We start from the raw sequence: 20,223 nt of genomic DNA on the forward strand, positions 1-20,223 counted from the left end.
CAGACACATCTGCTATACATTTTATGGAGAAGTGTATACCACAGTTACGACAGAGTTAAATGTGTTCAGATGAAGAAAAAACATACGAAAAATCTATTGATCACATTGAAAATAGTATTCACACGTTTGCATTACTGAGAGCAGGAAAGAGAGAGGCTGCACAGGTAAGCAATATCTTCATAATATCGTTTAATTAGAATAAATGATCAACAAATTAATGTCTTGACTGTCTTTACATGTGAAGGCATTATCTACACACAATATGAATTCCCAATTTGAAAAAATACTACAAACTATAAAATACTATTCATGAAAATACCTAAATAACAGACAAATCCAAATGCCCAACACACGAGCTGCGCTCCAGACCAGATCTGCTTGATGACGTATAATGTCTCCGACAACACCTGTAGTCCCATTTAGCAACTTGATAGCGATCATCTTTTTAAAGAAGCATGACCGATTTTAAAAATCAAGATTGTTATGTAACTGATGTGTTTTATATCGTAGAATAAAACGTGAAAGTGTCTTGAGTTTGTGTTTGCCACATACCTTATTTAAGGGATTTTACTAAGTGGGTTTTCCAAACTAATTTCGAGAGGAACACGTGATATGATTGACTGCAGCTGGTCACCCAACCACATTCATTAGTTAGCCAATCAGATCTATCTTTACTCAATATAAGTAGCCTAGCTAGATTTACTCCCTTATCTTCGTTTTCCGAAGAAACCCCCCATCCACCCCTTTCTCCTCCTTTACAAAAGGGGAGCTCAAGAGAACCACCTGATCTCGTACTCCCCTCTCATGCTCTATGGACCTGGCGAGAGCCCTGGGCTCAACTATCTCCGAGCTCAGGGTTCTCTCCCGGGACAGCATGCCAAACCTGCTAACAGTTGTCAAGCAATACCTAAGTGTGAACTCCAAAATTCCATTAAAAAACCCATTGACTTTGGGATGAGGGAACTGGAACTGCTAAAATGCTAACTCGTTTTTGCATACAAATTGATAGTTCCTCCACTCTATTGTGCTGCTGAAGACTTATGGGGCTATTACTTAAGTTGGGGTAGGTTTGGTGGTATGGTTAGGATTAAAGGTGGGTTAAGGTGTAAGAAATGGGTCAATAAAAAATTACCGACATATTAGATACTAATTATAGAAATTTATTACAAATGTAATTACACACACAATTAAATATAAATATATACATACAATGTATGTACATATAACTACTTAATAAATGCCTTTTACCAAATTATTAATTTAAATAAATGTGCTTAGTAATTAATGTGGCTTAAAATAAGTCGAACTGAAAAATGTATCCTTTTTTTAATGTTTAAGTCTTTTAATGTATATTTGATTAAATGAGCAGAAGATTCTTTTAAATAATAAATTTAACTGAGTGTATGAATGCATATTACATAAATTTATAATACATGCATATTGCATACATTCATATTACATACACAGACATTACATTCACACACACAAACACGCATATTCTTTACACACATATAATGCAGATTTTGCCTATCTATCTATCTATCTATCTATCTATCTATCTATCTATCTATCTATCTATCTATCTATCTATCTATCTATCTATCTATCTATCTATCTATCTATCTATCTATCTATCTATCTATCTATCTATCTATCTATCTATCTATCTATCTATCTATCTATCTATCTATCTTTACATCCATCCATCCTTACATCCATCCATCCATCCATCCATCCATCCTTACATTCCTTACATCCATCTATCCATCTGTCCATCCATCCATCCATCCATCCATCCATCCATCCATCCATCCATCCATCCATCCATCCATCCATCCATCCATCCATCCATCCATCCATCCATCCATTAAACCTTTAATATACCTATTGTTCTATCATTCTCCCTCTTTATCATTCCATCGTTTCCTTTGATACCCCAGCACCCATTGATTTTAGTTTATACTTATATAGTATATTGCTTATATTATATACTTACATTACCAAAATCTTTATAAGAGATAAGATACTTTTTCACTCCCTAAATTAGTTTTTTAAAGATTTAAGATTTGCTATTGAAAGCCATTAAAGACATGACAGACCTCCTTAAAATTACATCAAAATAAAGCATTACACATATACAAATAATAGTTAAACATTGATTAGTACATTTAATTAAACTCCATTACTCTGCATATTAAAATCTAAGACAAAATATAGCAACAGTAATGAAGGAATATCAAATGGCAACAATCAAAAACAGATATTTCCCACATACTAAAGACATATGACAGTTTTACAAGTAGGCTGAGATTAAATGTATGCGAATGTGATGAAGCCACTTGGATCAGAGGTATGAAAGAAAATTGAAGAACACATCTAGATGCTCCAGAGTAAATTTTTCTAGACATGTTAGTGATGAAGTGATGACCTCTGTCCTTCATCACAAAGCTATCATGCCTCTGATTTGAGTGGGGACAGAAATCTCTCTCTGTGCCATGCATTACCAAAGCAGGTACTACAAAAGAGAACGCTTGCCAAATCACCTCTGCAGTTTAGTCATTTCATCACCAATACTCTTAACAGAAGTGATTGCACAGTGGAGAACTTTCAATTGCAATCAGCATAACAAAATCTGCTGTGCACATTGCACCGAATCTAATACTAATTTTCATTTATAAAGACCTGTGTTTGTGCAGTGCTATATTTGTAGAGGACATGTAGTGCTATTTAAACATTTACACATTCCCAGGTCTCTTTCTCTCTGTCTCTCTTTCTCTTTTTCTCTTTCTCTCTTAAGGCAGACTTGAGTATACATGGAAGAATTCACTGGGCAAACTTTTTTCTTTTATTAAATATAAATGAATGTCTGTGTTTATTCAGGCTATTGGAGTTATCTAAGTTAGCCATTCATTTTTTTCTTTTTCTATTCTCAAAGGAAATGGTACACTGATTGGAGCATCTGCAAACGTGGTGTGTGCTGGGATTGCTGAACAGCACGGCTATGGATTTTCCTTCATGGAGTTCTTCAGGTATTTATATTGGGAACAATTATGTTCTTCAACACCTTTTATTGCAGCATTAAATGCTCTTTTTAGACCAAATGTATCTAAACCCCATTCACGTTTGTGGCTGCTTGAATTTGACAAAAACACACCATTTTACAGTTTTCTCAGTCACTTTGGTGCATTTCTCACAACACTAGTGCATGTCTGCACAACAGTTAATGCATTTCTCAAAACAATTAGTACAAACTGCAAAACCTAGATGATAACCTGCAAAAGCGCGTCACATGCTCAAAATGGATAGTTCATTCCTTAAAAGCAAGTATTCATGTCAATCAAAGTGTCAGTATCATCAAAATGAAAAGTCCTGATACCATTGTTTATGAACAAGATAGTCAAATGGCTTTGTCCTGTTTTCATTATGACAGTTTACTCTGTACATTTTTTCAATGCAAAAAAGTCAGATTTTGGTGACACTTCCTGAAAATGCTCAAGACAGCACTATATACTATTTGCACAGCCATTTGAAAACCACAATAAAGTTAGACATCACCGCATTTAGTGAGGAATCTGAGTACAAGACACTGAATGTTTCACATCTTTACTGCATATGCTCGTTGCAATTCTAATTTATTCACAGCATTGTGCAAAAGAATAAATACACCCTTTTTTAATCATCCAAGTGGATGCTGCACACTGGTGGTGGTGTGGAGAGACCCCCCTCATGATTGTGAAGCGCTTTGGGTGTATGGCCATACACAATAAATGCGCTAAATAAATAAACACATTACATTACATTACATTACACATTACATTACAACAAACATAAACTCCCTTCGGGCAGAGCTGTGCACAACTGTCAACAATATTGCAGAACATAATGGAATTGAACCTATAATATACACAGGTCTGTAAATCATTCATCAAATTGTTAAATTTTTAAGAATTTTTTTAGGAAAATAAAGATTGAAATTTTTTTGAATAAAATTTTCTTGACAGATTGTGACAACTAATTCAACATTTTTGTATGTAATGACTCAAGTAATGAAATGAGGACTATTAGTTTTATATGGAATGACTATTCAGCATCCACAAGTCTAGTTAATTTTGACTGACATGACATGGGCAAATGATAATGTTATAAACAGCAGAGAGTTGTATGAAAGCAATTGATGCGTGTCCAAAAGCATTCGCAATTTGTTGGAAAGAATGAGAAACTGCTACTTGGATGTGCACAAATGACTAATTGTTTAGAGAAATGCATGTTGTGCAAATGTAAATAGTGTTGTGAGAAATGCACCAAAGTGACTGAGAAAAACTGTAATTCATTTATAATTGACAGTTTTTTTTGTTTTTAATAGTCTATGTCACATGAAGTCAGATGTGAAAGTAATTTACAATTTTTTTTGTTATAGGGAATATCATATAGTTAAAAGGATAAACATTAGAAATGTTGGAATATCTAGCCAATTCCATGCCTGTTTAATTACCACAAAAGAGGATTTTCTTCAATGTCAAAAGTATTTGTAATTTATTAGATACAAATGAACGATTTGATGACAGAGCTCTGGGTTACATTACACCATTGCAATACAAGAATTACATTCAGGATGTTAGCATCAAATCTATATTTTCCTGACTCCTGGACAGCCATTCAGCACTAAAAAGTCATTAGCTACTTGGAAAAGAAATATATAAAGAGAGGTGTCTTGGTAAATACTGTACATGCATTATAATATAAATAATGTATTTGTTGCTTTTTTTGATTATCCTAATAGAGGCATTTTTGTAAACTAATTTTTTTTACCAGCAGATTAAAAAAAGGAATCAAAACAAAACAAAAAAATATATAAAGATTTGTCAGAGTCAATCCTATGAAGTCAGATCAGTCTCAAAAATAATAAATGTACAAAATGAAATTCATACATGCACAACATAATTCACCAACAAAATTCAATTTGTAAATTTGTAAACCCAATCGTGAATTAACAAGTGAAAATCATAAATACTTTCATCAAATAAATTGGATTTGTGTATTTACAAATCGAGTTTTGAACTTACGAATTGAATTTGTGTGTTTATGAATCGTGTTTTGAATTCATAATTTGGATTTTTGTAATTTTGAATCGTGTTTTGAACTTCCGAATTGGATTTGTTTATTTTTTAATTGTGTTTTCAATTTGCAAATGGGATTTTTGTGTTTTCGAATCGTGATTTGAATTTATAAATTCTATTTTGTCAATGTGAATTGTGTTGTGGATCTATGAATTTTATTTTGAAAATGTATTATTTTTGAGACTGATCTGGCTCCATACAATCCTGCTTTAATGAGCTCAAGCATTTGAAGTGTCAGACAAGGAAACTTCAGCTGATTATTATTTAATTGTATAAGTATTTATTTATTTATTTATTTATTTGTTTTTCTTTTTTATGTGAAATGGGCAGTTCTGAACCAAACAAAAAGTAGCAACTTTAAAACACCAGTTTTAAAAGAATAAAAAATAATCAACAGCGAGGATTACAAGAGTTCGCTGGTACAATAATCAATCCTCTAGCTTTACGACCAGATGTTTATGGCCTTTCATGTACTCTCAATCTTCAGAGAAAGCTGCCAGTTTTTTCCAACCAGTTTTGTTGGCCAGTGATCGCTTAAGTGACACATTTAAGGGCTCTGTTTCAGGGCACACTCTGACACTGTGTTCATGAGCAGCTGCTGCAATGTGTTGCTTCCAGCCATGTTTTCCCTTCTCTTCACATTACACAACACAACATAAAGGGAAAGTTCACCCTAAAATAAAAACTAGCCAGCTGTTTTTCTTTAGTGGAGTAATAAAGATGATTTTAGTTGTGCTCATTAAGCAATTGCTGCCAATTTAAAACATATGCAGGCTAAACAATTACTTATTAACAACAACAATTAACGGGATAGTTCACCAGATTTATACTGAACATTTTATAGACCAGAACACAACTTATTACCCAGGAATCAGTCATGTTTACATCGCTGACTCCTACTGTCTCATCCATGTTAGCCATCCTTTTAAGTTTTATGAACTACTGTAAAGTGCATGATCATTGTTTGAAAAAACCCAAAGAACAAAAAAAAAGGATTAAGTCAAAAAGGCGTTCAAACTGTGCAAGAAATAAGTCAAGAAATTATAAAGAAAAAAAGAGACAAGAAATTATATAGGTTTCACCTAACACATTAAAAACAAAAGTAACAAGGTTTAAAAATGTAAGGCAGGCTCGTAGCCAGGGGGGAGTTCCGAAACAAAGGTCCCAAATTTGTCCCATACAACCCATTGATAAAGGCTTTAAGACCAAGCGGAATCCTGGTTTGACTTCAGCTAATCAGTTTTGGCCAATGCTAACAATTAAATTTCATGAATCAAACATCCAGCTGTGCAAGAAAACACATTCTGACATAAGCAAAGTCATCTTTCGCTACTGTACTGTTTTTTAATAGAGAAAACATTTTACAATTAACCTTTATTTTAAACATTGGACCTTATTCTTTAAAGAAAACATTTAATAACAAAGTGAAGCACTTTTAAATGAGAGGCTAGAAACATTGTGAAGCTCTAAATTATTATTATATTATTATGAATAATATTTTTTAATATTCAAATGGCCAAATTCTGTCTGAGGAAAGTATTGAAGATACTGGCCAGTTTGTTATTTGCCTAATATATTACAATAGGCAAGAGCAGGGGTGCGCAAACTTTTTCAAATGAAGGGCCAAAAATCTAATATCATTGATAGCCATGGGCCAAAGATAAATTAAAGTCGCCATGGGTAATTTCTTAATTTATTTCCTAATATTTAAACAAAAATAGAAAACATTAATTTGAATCGAATTAACTAATGCAATATTTTTTTTATTATAATTAAAATAAAACATAAATAATCACATTTATACAGTAACACATTGGAGTTCAGTGCTGAATACACTAGTCAAGCAGAACCCCAAAGTCCGTTGGGTGACAGTATGAACATTTTAAACTTGATCTGAATAATTGACACTATTTAAATTGGAACATTTAATTACAGTTAGCCTTTTTTGTATCTTAACAATAAAACAAACAAATAAAATGTCACATTAAATAAGAAATGACAGTCTCAAATCGATCCCCATCATTCTCCCTCTTCTCAGTAGTCTTGTAGTTTGGGCATCTCTGGGCTATAATTTTTTATTTAAAAATAAAAATAAAAATAAAATAAAAATAAGTTTTTTTTCCCTAATAAAATATGATGTAATAAATTTGTATTTTAAAATGAAATATTTGTCATATTTCTTTATTCTAAATTTTTAGGAAATATTTTTGACACATCAAAAAGTGTGGTTATGATCCGACATGCTAATTCAGCTAAAACATAGTGCTTATAAGGTCGCTAAAATGCAGTGTTTAAATCTCATAATCAAATTGAAAAAGAGGCGTATAACTGCCTTTTTGAGCCCCTTTTACCTGGGCTGGATATGGGCCCAAGAAGTAGAAAGTACAGATATTTGTATACAAATGCTATGAGTAAAAGTAAAAAGTAGTCAGAAAAAACATTATTTGTAATTCATTACTTCCCATCTGTGTGTAGAGTATATGTGGATAGAGAGAAAAACTATAGCTCTCCATTAAAATGTGTGTATTAGTAACAGTAGTTCTACAGTATCATTGTTGACTTGACAACTACAGTTAGATAGAAGGACAATAGATGAACTTTCTTCTTTATGTGTGTGAGCCAAGTGTTCTGAACACTGTTATTTGCATGTTCCATTTAAAATCAGTGAACATGGAGCATGTTCATCATGTTCCAAAAATATCCCCAAGTATGGCTCTCTTTTAAAGAACTGACAGATCCAGTTTTAGAGAGACTCTTTAGACAGCTTGATTTCAAGCACTCTCTAGCGTATCAACAAATACATCTGAATGTGGAAAAGGAGCTGCACGCTGATTACCTCTCAGTGAGTGGCTTGCGGAGATATTCACCGTCTCTTTTGATTCGGTTCTCCCTGCTTGTTACCACCTGCTCGATGGAAGTGCTTTCCATGCAAATACAGATGCATGCAGCTATCTGGCTTTCTCCCAGTTGTGGGGTGTTGGTGGTCAATAGTGAAAAAGAGCAACTTGAATGCACATCTGATTGGACTGTGAAATGATCCCGGTGGGAGACAGTGGCTTCTTTCATTCGCTATATATTGAATCCAAAAAGGAAGTTCAGACATGCCTAGCACAGAGCCAGACATGAAGACACTTCACGCTTTCAGCCATACCTTGAGGAATTTGTGTCTATGGATTTTCTTAAATACTACTTGCCTGATTTGCTTTGAAATTCACACAAGCTTTAGAAACAGGTATTAATATAGATTTTTATTTATTTGTGCTTTTTCCTAAATGTGACCACTTTGTAATTTGGTTATAATGGTCATACTGATTTATGCGTTTACTCTCTATTGCTATTAATTATGCTGTTTAATTGCCATATTATGTTTATACTTAGATTTGTGTTTGGTCACCTTTTGTAAAGTAATAGTAAATAATAGTTATTGTGAAAGCATTATACAAATTACAGCAAATTGAATTAGGATGTGGCGAAATATAATAGTACACTCAAAAACGTCAACAAGCAATTTGCTAGATTTGCAAAATACTAATATGTCTTATGGAAAAGGAACGAGTTTACTTCTGTTGAATGATTTATTCTAGTTGATTAAAACTAAATGAAGAAATATTTAAATGAATTAGATGAGAAACTGTTGATTGAATGAGATTTAAGCTCTTCATGTGAATGACTCTCTCTGATGAGTGACTGTGCCTCCATCACAGTTGGTGGATGGCGGTATTCACCAACTGTATAAGCAAGTTCACAATATTCACCAATAAAACCGCATACGAAGTCACTACGCATACTTAGCTTTACAGACTGAACTTTTGGATTTCTGCAGTTGTGGTGTTCCACATATATATGTACAACTTTTTCTTGGCACAAGTCAATTGGAGACAACAACAAAACTGCACATGGAGTTCCTTTTGCATGTTGGTGATTTCATTTTTGCACTGTTCCCTTCAACCAAGCTACTGGGACATGAACACTGGTGCATGAGCTTGAACAAGACTGATGTAGTGATTAAATGAAGAAGATGCACATTTGTAACTGGACAGAAGCTCTCCTGCACAGTAGTTTTGACACTTCATTTAAATGGGGTGCTAGAGCAAGTAAGCTGTTTTATTCTGTGTTACTATTTTACAGATTTAAAAAAGTTATTTAAAAATGCTCTTGTTATAATTTAATGTTTATTTGTGTTTTTTTATCCACACCATGGTTTACCTTAACTGCCAAAAAGATACTTTAAGACATACTGATGTGAGGCAATATAGCTATATTGGTAATCTTGTGAAATCACAGCGAGCTGGCTGCAAGTTAAAAACGTCAGTGCTGCCAACTAAGACAAACCTAATTGAAGCAACACAATAGATTTTAATAACCCCATACCAAAACATGTTGATGTAACAAGAACGAATCTTGTTGAGTGTTTTACTGACATTAGGTGATTAAGAATAAACTCAATCAGATAAACACAACACAAACATTTTAATTCAATTAGCTGCAAAGAAGTTACATGGACCTATTAAAACCATGTTGAAATTTCTAGTTTATATTGTGTTCATATAACACATTCACAGCAGTTTAAGTTTTCTTGATCTGTTTAGATATTAATGGGTGCTACGATTAAATCATGTTAATTCAACTAATCATTTTTTTAGTGTTATTATGCTTATTATTATTGTCATAAATATAATTTAAGTAAAGAATATTCATTGTATGACAATCGTTGATTATCCTGCTTATTCTGTTGTCATTGGCAAAGTTATAGACAAGTTATAATTAGTTTTGCAGTATTTGTAATATTGTGTCTCACGTAAGAGAGTTTGCATGTGTTCATATAGTGTAAATGACATGGCATATCAAATAACTCGTACTGTCAGAAAAAAAGCATACGGTTGGGGTCCATTTTGGCCCACCATAAGGAACAACCATTTTTAAAAACATAGCCGAGACATTACAAAGTAATAACATATCCATATAATGATGAGCCATGGCCGACCCAAGCTGAAGCAAACCTTGTCGTCATCTTGATGAACAGCCTCAAAGCCAAGAAGAAGAGCCTTTACTTCCTAGTTTTTTTAAAAGCCGTCTAAAGCGCAAATGCACATCTATATTTGAAATAACACACTTCTGAGCTGATGATAATACTGGGCCGTATGTTGCATGTTGTTTTTGAACACAAATAAGGACTAAATGTATGATGTATGTAGTTTTTCTGTAATAGGTAACATATCGGAGAGTGTAAGGGGCTGTATGTGTTTTTATATATTTTGTATTTATTTATTATTTTATATAATTGCAGACGTTACAATAGGCTATTTTGCACTTCATTGATCATTGATCTGCAGTTATAATCAAATCATGTTCATAGAAAGGTTGGTAATGAACATTTATACACAAGTATTTATGTGTATAAAACATCTGTTTTGCGAGAAGCGCTTCTCATATGATATGTAAACCACTCATACAGCTTTGACATTTCCTCGAGCGAGACTGACGTCGACTGAAACCTTCTGTCAAACACCACGCCCACCAAAAAAGTACCAGTGGTATTCTTTAGAAAAGCAAGCCTGATAAAGGTGAACCATACCGTATTGTACCACTCAGTGGAAATGGGCCATTTGTGAAAACTTGCAGTACATATGGTGAAGCTGTACCCTCAATGGTTCATATAGCACCTTATAGTACTCATAGTAGTGAATTTACTTTGAACTGTGATAAAAAACTAACTGGAATTACAGTATCAGTGCATTAAACTATTTTCTTGCAGCATTTTTGCATGACTTGACAATCCAGCTCCACTGGGAAGCTATCACCTACTATTTTCTAGCTCCTTTTCCTGTCTGTCTGAGTGGCCATGGCACTTTTAAACCTTGAAACAGAGAAATCAATGGCATTAGACAGAGCATAAGGCCTCTCGGCTCAACATCAGGGAGGAATGGAAGCTCAGTCTAAACGGCACATCAGACAGGGAGATAAGGCAGATCAATTCAAGTTAATCTTGGCAGTGAATCCAATCCATCCTAGTGTTAGCAAGACCCCCAGATTCTGCCTCGCTCTTCACTTTTAGTTGAACGGCTGCCACTTACTTCCGATTCTGTTTCAGTAATGAAGCACCTCTGCTCAGCAAAAGAGCTGTTCAGTGCATTCACTCCTGAGATGTGCTCTTGAAATCCCTCCTTCCTCTTTGGAGGGGCCCATAGGAGCGTCCTGAGGCAGGTATAGCATCTGGCCCACTCTGGGCTGAGCCAAATGGGGATGGACTAGTGGCAGCAGGGTGGCTGTGGGAGGAAGGAATTGCCCGTGGGATCATATTTTTTTTGGCAGTGCAAAGAAAACAAACAGGGTGCAGCAGATGTTTGAGTAATTGCTCATTCATCATTAACCTCCCTCCTGCTTGATACTGATAGAATACAAGTCATCCTTATCAATGTCATCTGAAGCGCTTCTGTATCACTCCAGGTAAAGTCCCAGCAGCAGATGAATTGCAATGTAATCCTGGACTGGAGTATATTGGCTTTTTGCATTTTGGGGCTTCATTTGTATGCCCTGTGATGGTTGGAACTTTGTGATGAATGGGTAAGTCCTCAGCTCAGCCTGTAATTGGCTGATTGGCCGGTTGCTATGGGAATGAAGACTTTCTCTGGCACTCTGGTTAGAAACTAGTGATGGAACACCACTGAGCTTCACCACGAGCGCTTCTCAAACTGTTCCTCTCCTGATTTAATAACAAGATCACCTGAGAAGCTGGCTCATTTGATTTTATTCAGAATCTAAGCATGATGTTGAAGCCTTTTTTTAGCAGTACTGTTCAGGTCAAATTAGGCAGAGATTCAAACCTTTGAATGCATTCCAGGTTTCTTTCTAAATAAATCTATCTATCTATCTATCTATCTATCTATCTATCTATCTATCTATCTATCTATCTATCTATCTATCTATCTATCTATCTATCTATCTATCTATCTATCTATCTATCTATCTATCTATCTATCTATCTATCTATCTATCTATCTATCTATCTATCTATCTATCTATCTATCTATCTATCTATCTATCTATCTATCTATCTATCTATCTATCTATCTATCTATCTATCTATCTATCTATCTATCTATCTATCTATCTATCTATCTATCTATCTATCTATCTATCTATCTATCTATCTATCTATCATCTATCGTGTCTGTCTGTCTGTCCGTCCGTCCGTCCATCTTTCCATCTGTCCATCCATCCATCCATCCATCCATCCATCCATCCATCCATCCATCCATCCATCCATCCATCCATCCATCCATCCATCCATCCATCCATCCATCCATCCATCCATCGTACCTCTTTTATTTATTTGTTTATTTTATTTTATTTTTTTCATATTCATGAAATGTTAGCAGTCAAATCGAGGAAATCCCTAAGCCCTAGGAGTTCTTTATTCCCCAAAATGCCTTTAACAAAAAATATGTTTTATTTCTTTTCTAGAAAAGCAGTGGGAAATTATTGTTTTGGAATCATTTAAAAAATCCTACCATTATGAAGTTTTCTTGAGTTTTGTTTACACTCTAGTTTCCAGATTCAGTTGCTAGTCCTGTCTTTTTGAAGCCATCACACACATCATTGAAGATCGCAGGTGATGTACTGTAGTCTGACATATTTCTTGTGCACAATACAACAAGAAATATAAAGTCAAAATTGCCTAATTTGACAGCAATTAAACCAGGCAAACACAGACACACACACACACACACACACACACACACACACACACACACACTGTTCCAAACATCACACTGACTTCTAGACTATTTACAAGAGCTCATTACAGTACTTTTCAGTAAAAGTGTTTGACGTGTGGGGTGGACGGGAGTGAGACTGGTAAATACAACAAATAACACCTGTGTGCCAGTGTGCCAGTGTGATACCACATTCTCTGTTGAATGCCAGATGAATTCAATCTAAACTTAATAGTAGCTTCTAAAGTCTTAGCATGATCTGTCCAGTTATAAGGAACAGGAAGTCTTGTATTGGTGTTCAGATGAGTCTGGATTTTATTAAACCACACGTCTCTGTCATTCCCTGTCAATCTTCTGCCCTTTTCCAGTCACCTTATCCTAAACCAATTGTGGCGATATTGGTTCCTGGTGACTGTCTTGGCTTTCCATCCTTGCCCCTCTGACCTCCATATATACTTAAAAAACCATCACTTTCTGTCTTTAGTGTGAGAAGGGTAGTGAGAATGACCAAGGCTTTGGGGACCTGCTTTTAAACAGAGCATGTTTACCACACCAGAGCGAGTTGCCTATAGTGAGCACTTTTTTCCTGTCTCCAACATCCATCTTCTTTTGGCATTTTCCCTCTCTGGCGAAGCCCTCAGAGAGAGCTACAGAATTAATGAAGTGACATACGGAGACATATTCTGACCAGCTGTAAAACCTTAATGATGCAAAGCTTGTAAATCTGTTTTATACGGAGTCACCACATGTTATTGGTAGGCTATAAGTCTGCCTCTTGACAATTTTACTGACAAGTGTGACCTGAGCAGCCTTCAAAAGGAGAGCCTTGTGGGAATATACCTGTACAGTATAAACCATCCTTAAATAACCGATCAATGTCCATTTATGGATCTATGACTGGTTCCAACTAGACCACAAAACATGATGACAGTGGAAGCACTTGTTACTGTTTTTGCACTAAAGTAAATATTGCATCAAAATAACACTGCAGTGAACACCATAAGCACTCAGAGTTGTTCATGGTAATGATTTATCAGCTGCATTTATACTTCTTTTTGCCTTGTGCACATTGCTTTTTCCCCACATTAGAGATGTAATATGTGGCCCTGGACTACAAAACTAGTTATAATGACCTTTAAACATCACACATAAATAAGTTTAATATTGATGCATGGTTTATAAGAATAGGATAATATTTGGCTATGATACAACTGTTTGAAAATCTGAAATTACAAATATCTAAATCCTGAGACAATTAGGTTTTTAAAATTGTATAAATGAAGTTTTTATTTATTTAAAGTCAAATATTTACAAAATATCTTGATGCAATATGATATTTTAGGCCTGTAGCCAGCCCTGGTAAAAAGGGTGGTTGTTTTTTCTCAAAAAGTGGATCTTTTTGCAGTTATTCAACTTATTTTCTATTTAATTATAATATTTAAATACTGCCTACTATTTAAATGTCACTTTAAGTGACATTTTAGACACTTTTTTTTATGATCTCAAAAAGACTGCAGAAAATGAGACTGCAGCCAGTACAATTATTCTATGTGATATACATGTGCGATTCTGACCATTCAGAAAAACTAGCTTTGTGATACTAGTTTACTTGCTTGTGACAAAATGTTGACCATTTAGAAGTATTGCTTGTTAAAACCACCGAACCATATATACAAACGTTTTTTTTTTTTTTTTTAAACACCTTAGTATTACTGACCTTTATTCCCTTGTTAGGACCTGTTTTTGTTTTAATTATTCTTGCTTTAGTTATCATTTACATGTATGCTTTCAAGTTAATTAATTAATAAATTTTTCTTTAGCTTAGTCTTTATTTTAGAGGTCACCACAATGGAATTAAGTGCCAACTATTCCAGCATATGTTTTACGCAGCAAATGCCGTTCCAGCAGCATTCCAGTACTGGGAAACAAAGTACTCTGTGTGTGTGTGTGTGTGTGTTCAAGTTTTTGTGACATATCAGGACACAAATCTGTATAATGACATGGGTATGACACAGGTATTACAATAAGAAGGTGAAATATGAGGACATTGGTGACGTCTTCATTTCTCAAAATGCTTATAAATCCCACAGGATGAGTTTAATCAGAGAGTAAAGCTGGACACTGACTCCTGTGATGGTTGGGGTTTGGGGTAGGGTGGGGTGAGGGCAATATAATATACAGTTTGGACAGTATGAAATAAATGGAAACCTATGTAATGTCCCCACTTTTCACAAAAACAAATGTGTGTGTGTGTGTGTGTGTGTGTGTGTGTGTGTGTGTGTGTGTGTGTGTGTGTGTGTGTGCGTGTGTGTGTGCGTGGTTTCGATTAAACGTATAAATATAGATGTATGAATTTGCATACAAATGCATCAGCATTTTCATTAATGCTGAATTAATTAAAGTCTAAGTCTATTGCAAAACACTTCCAGCAAGGAATCCATGAATACCATTGACTTGCTTCAGGCCCTATATAAACAGTCGATGCAACAAAAAACAACAGACAGTACTGGCTTATTTACAGCGAAAAGGCCTCATTCCGTTGTTTTCAATAGTCGAAGCCCTGTTTTTGTCTTTTTCGGATCTCCTGCGTCATGTGATGTAATTACAATTCCTATTTACAGCCGCTGAGTCTCGATACCCCTGTGCCACAGACAATACAAAATCTGCGCTTGGAGATTGCAGGTGTGTAATCTGCATTTGGCTCTGAATCAATTACTCACCCTGTATGGTAAATCAAGAACAATGAGCCCCATTCTGCATGGACCACCACAGACATCCTCTTCTCAAGATAGTAATAGCTGTACACAGCCGAACACCTAAAGAGAGAATAATAGAGCGGATCGCTTTCACTGCCTCAGTCAGACGCCTTCTGGCTTTAAAACAATAATTGAATGTATTTTACTTTATTGTAGTTTTGGACAACTTTTCAGATATGAAATAAGAATAAGCTTGTGAAAGTCAGCGGACATGTTTAAACACTGAGAGGAAATTTATTTTAAACACTTTATATGGAGAAATACACTTCATTAAGTACATCTTAATAGTACCGGGTTGGACCCCTTTTTGCCTTCAGAACTGCCTTAATCCTTCGTAGCATAGATTCAACAAGATACTGGAAATATTCCTCAGAGATTTTGGTTCAAATTGACATAATAGGATCACAAAGTTGCTTGATGCAAATGTCTCACTCAAATGTGCTCTATTGGATTGAGATCTGTTGATTTTGGTGGCCATTTTAATACAGTGATTCATTTTCATGCGCAAGAAATCAATCTGAGATGATTTACACTTTATGACATGGCACATTATCCTGCTGGAAGTAGCCATCAGAAGATGGGTACACTGTGGTCATTAAGGGATGGACATGATCAGCAACAATACTCTTTTACTCCAATTGACATGATGCTCAATTGGTACTAATGAGTTCAAAGTGTGGCAAGAAAATAATCCCCCACACCATTACACCACCACCACCAACCTGACCATTGATACAAGGCAGGGTGGATCCTTGCTTTCATGTTGTTGTTGCCAAATTCTGTCCCTGAATGATGACGCAAAAATTAAGAATCATCAGACCAGCCAACGCTTTTCCAATCTTCTATTGATCAATTTTCGTGAGCCTGTGGGAATTGTAGCCTCTGTCACGTATAAAACTGATGAATCAGATGAATCCAAGTGTGAGTTAACAAAAATAATATTTATTGACACAGTCAAACAAAAAGCAAGGAATGAATGTAGTGCTAGTGCTAGGAGAGATCGGGCAGGAATCAGGCAGGAAACAGGGTCCAGAAAACAGTCCTTAGATCCTAAGCACAGACAGTATAGCACACAATAAGCACACGTAACAAACTGACAAAGACACACAGAAAACGTGGCCCATATATAGGCCCGAAAATGAGCCTCAGCTGGCGGGCTCATCAAGCCAGCTAAGTGCCGTCATCACACGTGATCAAAACAGATACACGTAGAGAACAAAAACAAACCAACCTGATCAAACAGACACTCCGGAAGAGCGCACAAACCTGCAACCGTGACAGCCTCAGTTTCTTGTTTTTAGCTTACAGAAGTGGCACCCAGTGTGGTCTTCTGCTGTTGTAATCCATCCGCCTCAAGGTTCGAAGTGTTGCGCATTCAGAGATGGTCTTCTGCATACATTGGTTGTACTAAGTGGTTATTTAAGTTACTGTTGCCTTTCTATCAGCTCAAACCAGTCTCGTCATTCGCCTTTGACCTCTGGCATCAACAATAGGATATTTTCTCTTTTTCTGACCATTCTCTGTAAACATGTGCATGAAAATCCCAGTGGATCAGCAGTTTCTGAAATACTCAGACCAGCCCAGCTTGAACCAGCAACCCTGCCATGTTTAATCACCTTTCTTTCCTATTCTGATGCTCGGTTTGAACTGCTGCAGATTGTCTTGACCATGTCTACATGCCTAAAGGCATTGAGTTGCTGTTATGTGTTTGGCTGATTAGAAACATGCATTAACGAGCAGTTGGACAGTTGCACCTACAGTATTAAAGTGGCCAGTAAGTTTATGCTGTAGTTTGCATGGAAGTCAGACAGGGAAGACTGCAACAAAGTATGCATTTATTCATTTTGTTTGTCCTCTTGCCCTTTTTTGGTGCTTTGCTTAATCCATCAATCCAAAGTTGGCAAAGTGCTAAGATAAAGCTTTTAGTTGTATTGTCCTTCAAGAACAAACTGTAAAGTGATACAGATAAGCAGGAAGTACACAAGAAACCAACACATTGACAGTTTTCTTGAATGTAGTTTTCAATGCATTAAAAGGTGTCATTTTGTAACTTCAAAGATGTGTATTTTATTAAAAGCATGGATATAAAATTTAATCTTAATTAATACAAGCAGAATTCCATCAGATTTCCTAGAAAAATAAAATATGGAGTTGGTGTCATGTAATTTAATTTTTTACTCAGGCTATTTTCTTGGCAAAACAATCAGCAACAAAAAAGCACACACATTATATTACAATGTTTTTTTACCTTATTAAATGATCAACATTCTAAAAATTTCTCTGGGAAAAGTTTGTTGAATTACTCTTCGAGGGAGTTTACATCATAAATGAGTTTTCTACAAACTTTAAATGGAGGAAAGTCCAAAATATAGAGGAAATATGTTTTTATTTGTATGTATTACTTTTGTTAGGCTTAAACTAAAAGCATCTTTGCAGATATACAGTTTAATGTCAAAATTTGGGCACCCCTCTGTGGGGGTGCATAATTATGTGCTCTTTTTTTATAAGAGCAGATCACAGTGAAATGCCAACTGGTTTCTAGTGAAAGCTTGACAATGTCACGTTTTTAGGCAGAAATCAGTAGCAGTTTTGAAATGTTTGAAATTAAATTGAAACTGAAAAATAGGTTATGCACAAAAGTCTTTTGTGTGGATTTCAAAACCTGTAGTCACTTAATGCTGATTGATTACAACAACAAAAAAATGTATTTGAGTGACTCAGTGAACCTTAACAATCCACAGGTGCAAGCAATCATGAAAAAGAATATATGAGATAACTAATTGCAAGTTGTGCTTCTCCTTATTGTGAACCTGAAAGTAGCAACATGAGAACCTTAAAAGATCTTCCAAATGGCCTAAAAACTAGGATAATTCACCAACATGGATTAGGAAAAGGGTGCAAAAAACTATCACAAAGGTTTAAAGTCTCTATCTCCACAGTGAGACATATAGTAAAATAATGGAAGACCACAGGAACAGTTAATGTGAAGGAAAGTTGTGCTAGACCAGGAAAAAAATCTGAAAGACAAAGGCGAATAATGGTTAGACAAACAACAGACCACCACCAAAGAGCTCCAGGAACATCTTGCTGCTAATAATGTCATTGTATATCATTCCACAGTCAGCACACTCTTAGAACACTCTTCTTTTTCTTTTCTGCATTCTGCAACAAGAATAATCATTTGTGGTATGCAAATGCTCATCTGGACAAGCCTGAATCATTTTGGAAAAATATACTGTGGGCAGATGCCACAACCATAGGCACTTTGCATGGTGGAAAAAGAACACAGCATTTCAAGAGAAGAACCTGCTCCCTACTGTAAAACAGACACAATACATTGTTCTAGAATGGCCATTCCAGTCCCCAGACCTGAACATCATCGAAAATCTATTGATTGGTTTGAAAAGGGCCATTCATGCTTGGCACTTATCAAACCTGACTGAACTGAAAAAGTTTTGCAAGGAAGAATGACTCAAAATGCCTTTATCAAGAATTCAGGGACTTATCCCAATCTTTTGGTGGCCAAACTTTTGCATAAAACATTTTAAGTATATATTAATTTTCTTCTGTAAAAATTGGTCAAATATTTGCTCATTTGTTATCTGAAATGAATCTGTCTACTCATGTAATCCACCAGCATGTGCTGTACTGTATCATTTTTTTCCTGTGCTTGAATTTATTTTCTTATATTAGTTTGTAGATTCTGCTCGAATGTCACTCAGAACTGGAATTTACTACTGCTTTTGCCCTGATTTCCCATAATTTACATTCTGAACGAGTCAATGTTGCCAAAAGTCACAGTCTGTCTGCAGATTTGAGCTGACATACTGTAGCTCTGGATGGTCACAAACTCAAATATTTTCACTTCAAAGTTCAGAATTTAATATCATGAGTCCGTTTAACATATTGCAGTGTAAGATGTGTAACTACTGAAATAGGTAATCATTATTCAGTATGCTGACCAACCAAAGCATTCAAGGGTGCAAAATCCCAAAGATTTAGAAGAAATGGATATGTACAATGCCTCACGGTGGTGCAGTGGGTAGCACAAACGCCTCACAGCAAGAAGGTTGCTGGTTCGAGCCTTGGCTGCGTCAGTTGGCAATTCTGTGTGGAGTTTGCATGTTCTCCCCATGTTGGCGTGGGTTTTCTTCCGGGTGCTCCGGTTTTCCCTACAGGTCCAAAGACATGCGCTACAGGTGAATTGGGTAGGCTAAATTTGTCCGTAGTGTATGCATGTGAATGAGAGTGTATGGATGTTTCCCAGTAATGAGTTGCAGCTGGAAGGGTATCCGCTGTGTAAAACATATGCTGGATAAGTTTGCGGTTCATTCCGCTGTGGCGGCCCCATTTTAATAAAGCTACTAAGCTGAAAAGAAAATGAATGAATGACTGAAATGTACAAGATTACAATGTTGTAAAGCTTGAAGCTTACGCTGCTATTCTGAACCACTAATCGGAAACAGGAAGCAGTTGAAAGATGGTGTGTTTAAATCCTTTATTTATCTGACTACACTTTAACTAATCTTATTGCATTAAAGTTGTTATCATCATTGATAAAAAGAAATAATCTCAACGCCTTAAAACAGGCAAAGTTGTTTGTTAAGTTACATGTTTAAATATACAGGCAGTAAA

The 20,223-nt window shown here is 35.5% G+C and overlaps 1 protein-coding gene across 1 annotated transcript in view; it reads left to right on the top strand.

Moving 5' to 3' along the window:
- oca2 (oculocutaneous albinism II) overlaps positions 1-20,223 on the top strand; it is a 176,523-nt gene that overhangs the window by 134,400 nt on the left and 21,900 nt on the right. The window contains exon 23 of the mRNA XM_021477197.3: positions 2,936-3,029. Within this exon, the coding sequence (XP_021332872.2) occupies positions 2,936-3,029 (94 nt within the window). The remainder of the gene's footprint in view (positions 1-2,935; positions 3,030-20,223) is intronic.

This window comes from Danio rerio, chromosome 6, assembly GCF_049306965.1.
Source record: "Danio rerio strain Tuebingen ecotype United States chromosome 6, GRCz12tu, whole genome shotgun sequence".
Taxonomy (NCBI): Eukaryota; Metazoa; Chordata; class Actinopteri; order Cypriniformes; family Danionidae; genus Danio; species Danio rerio.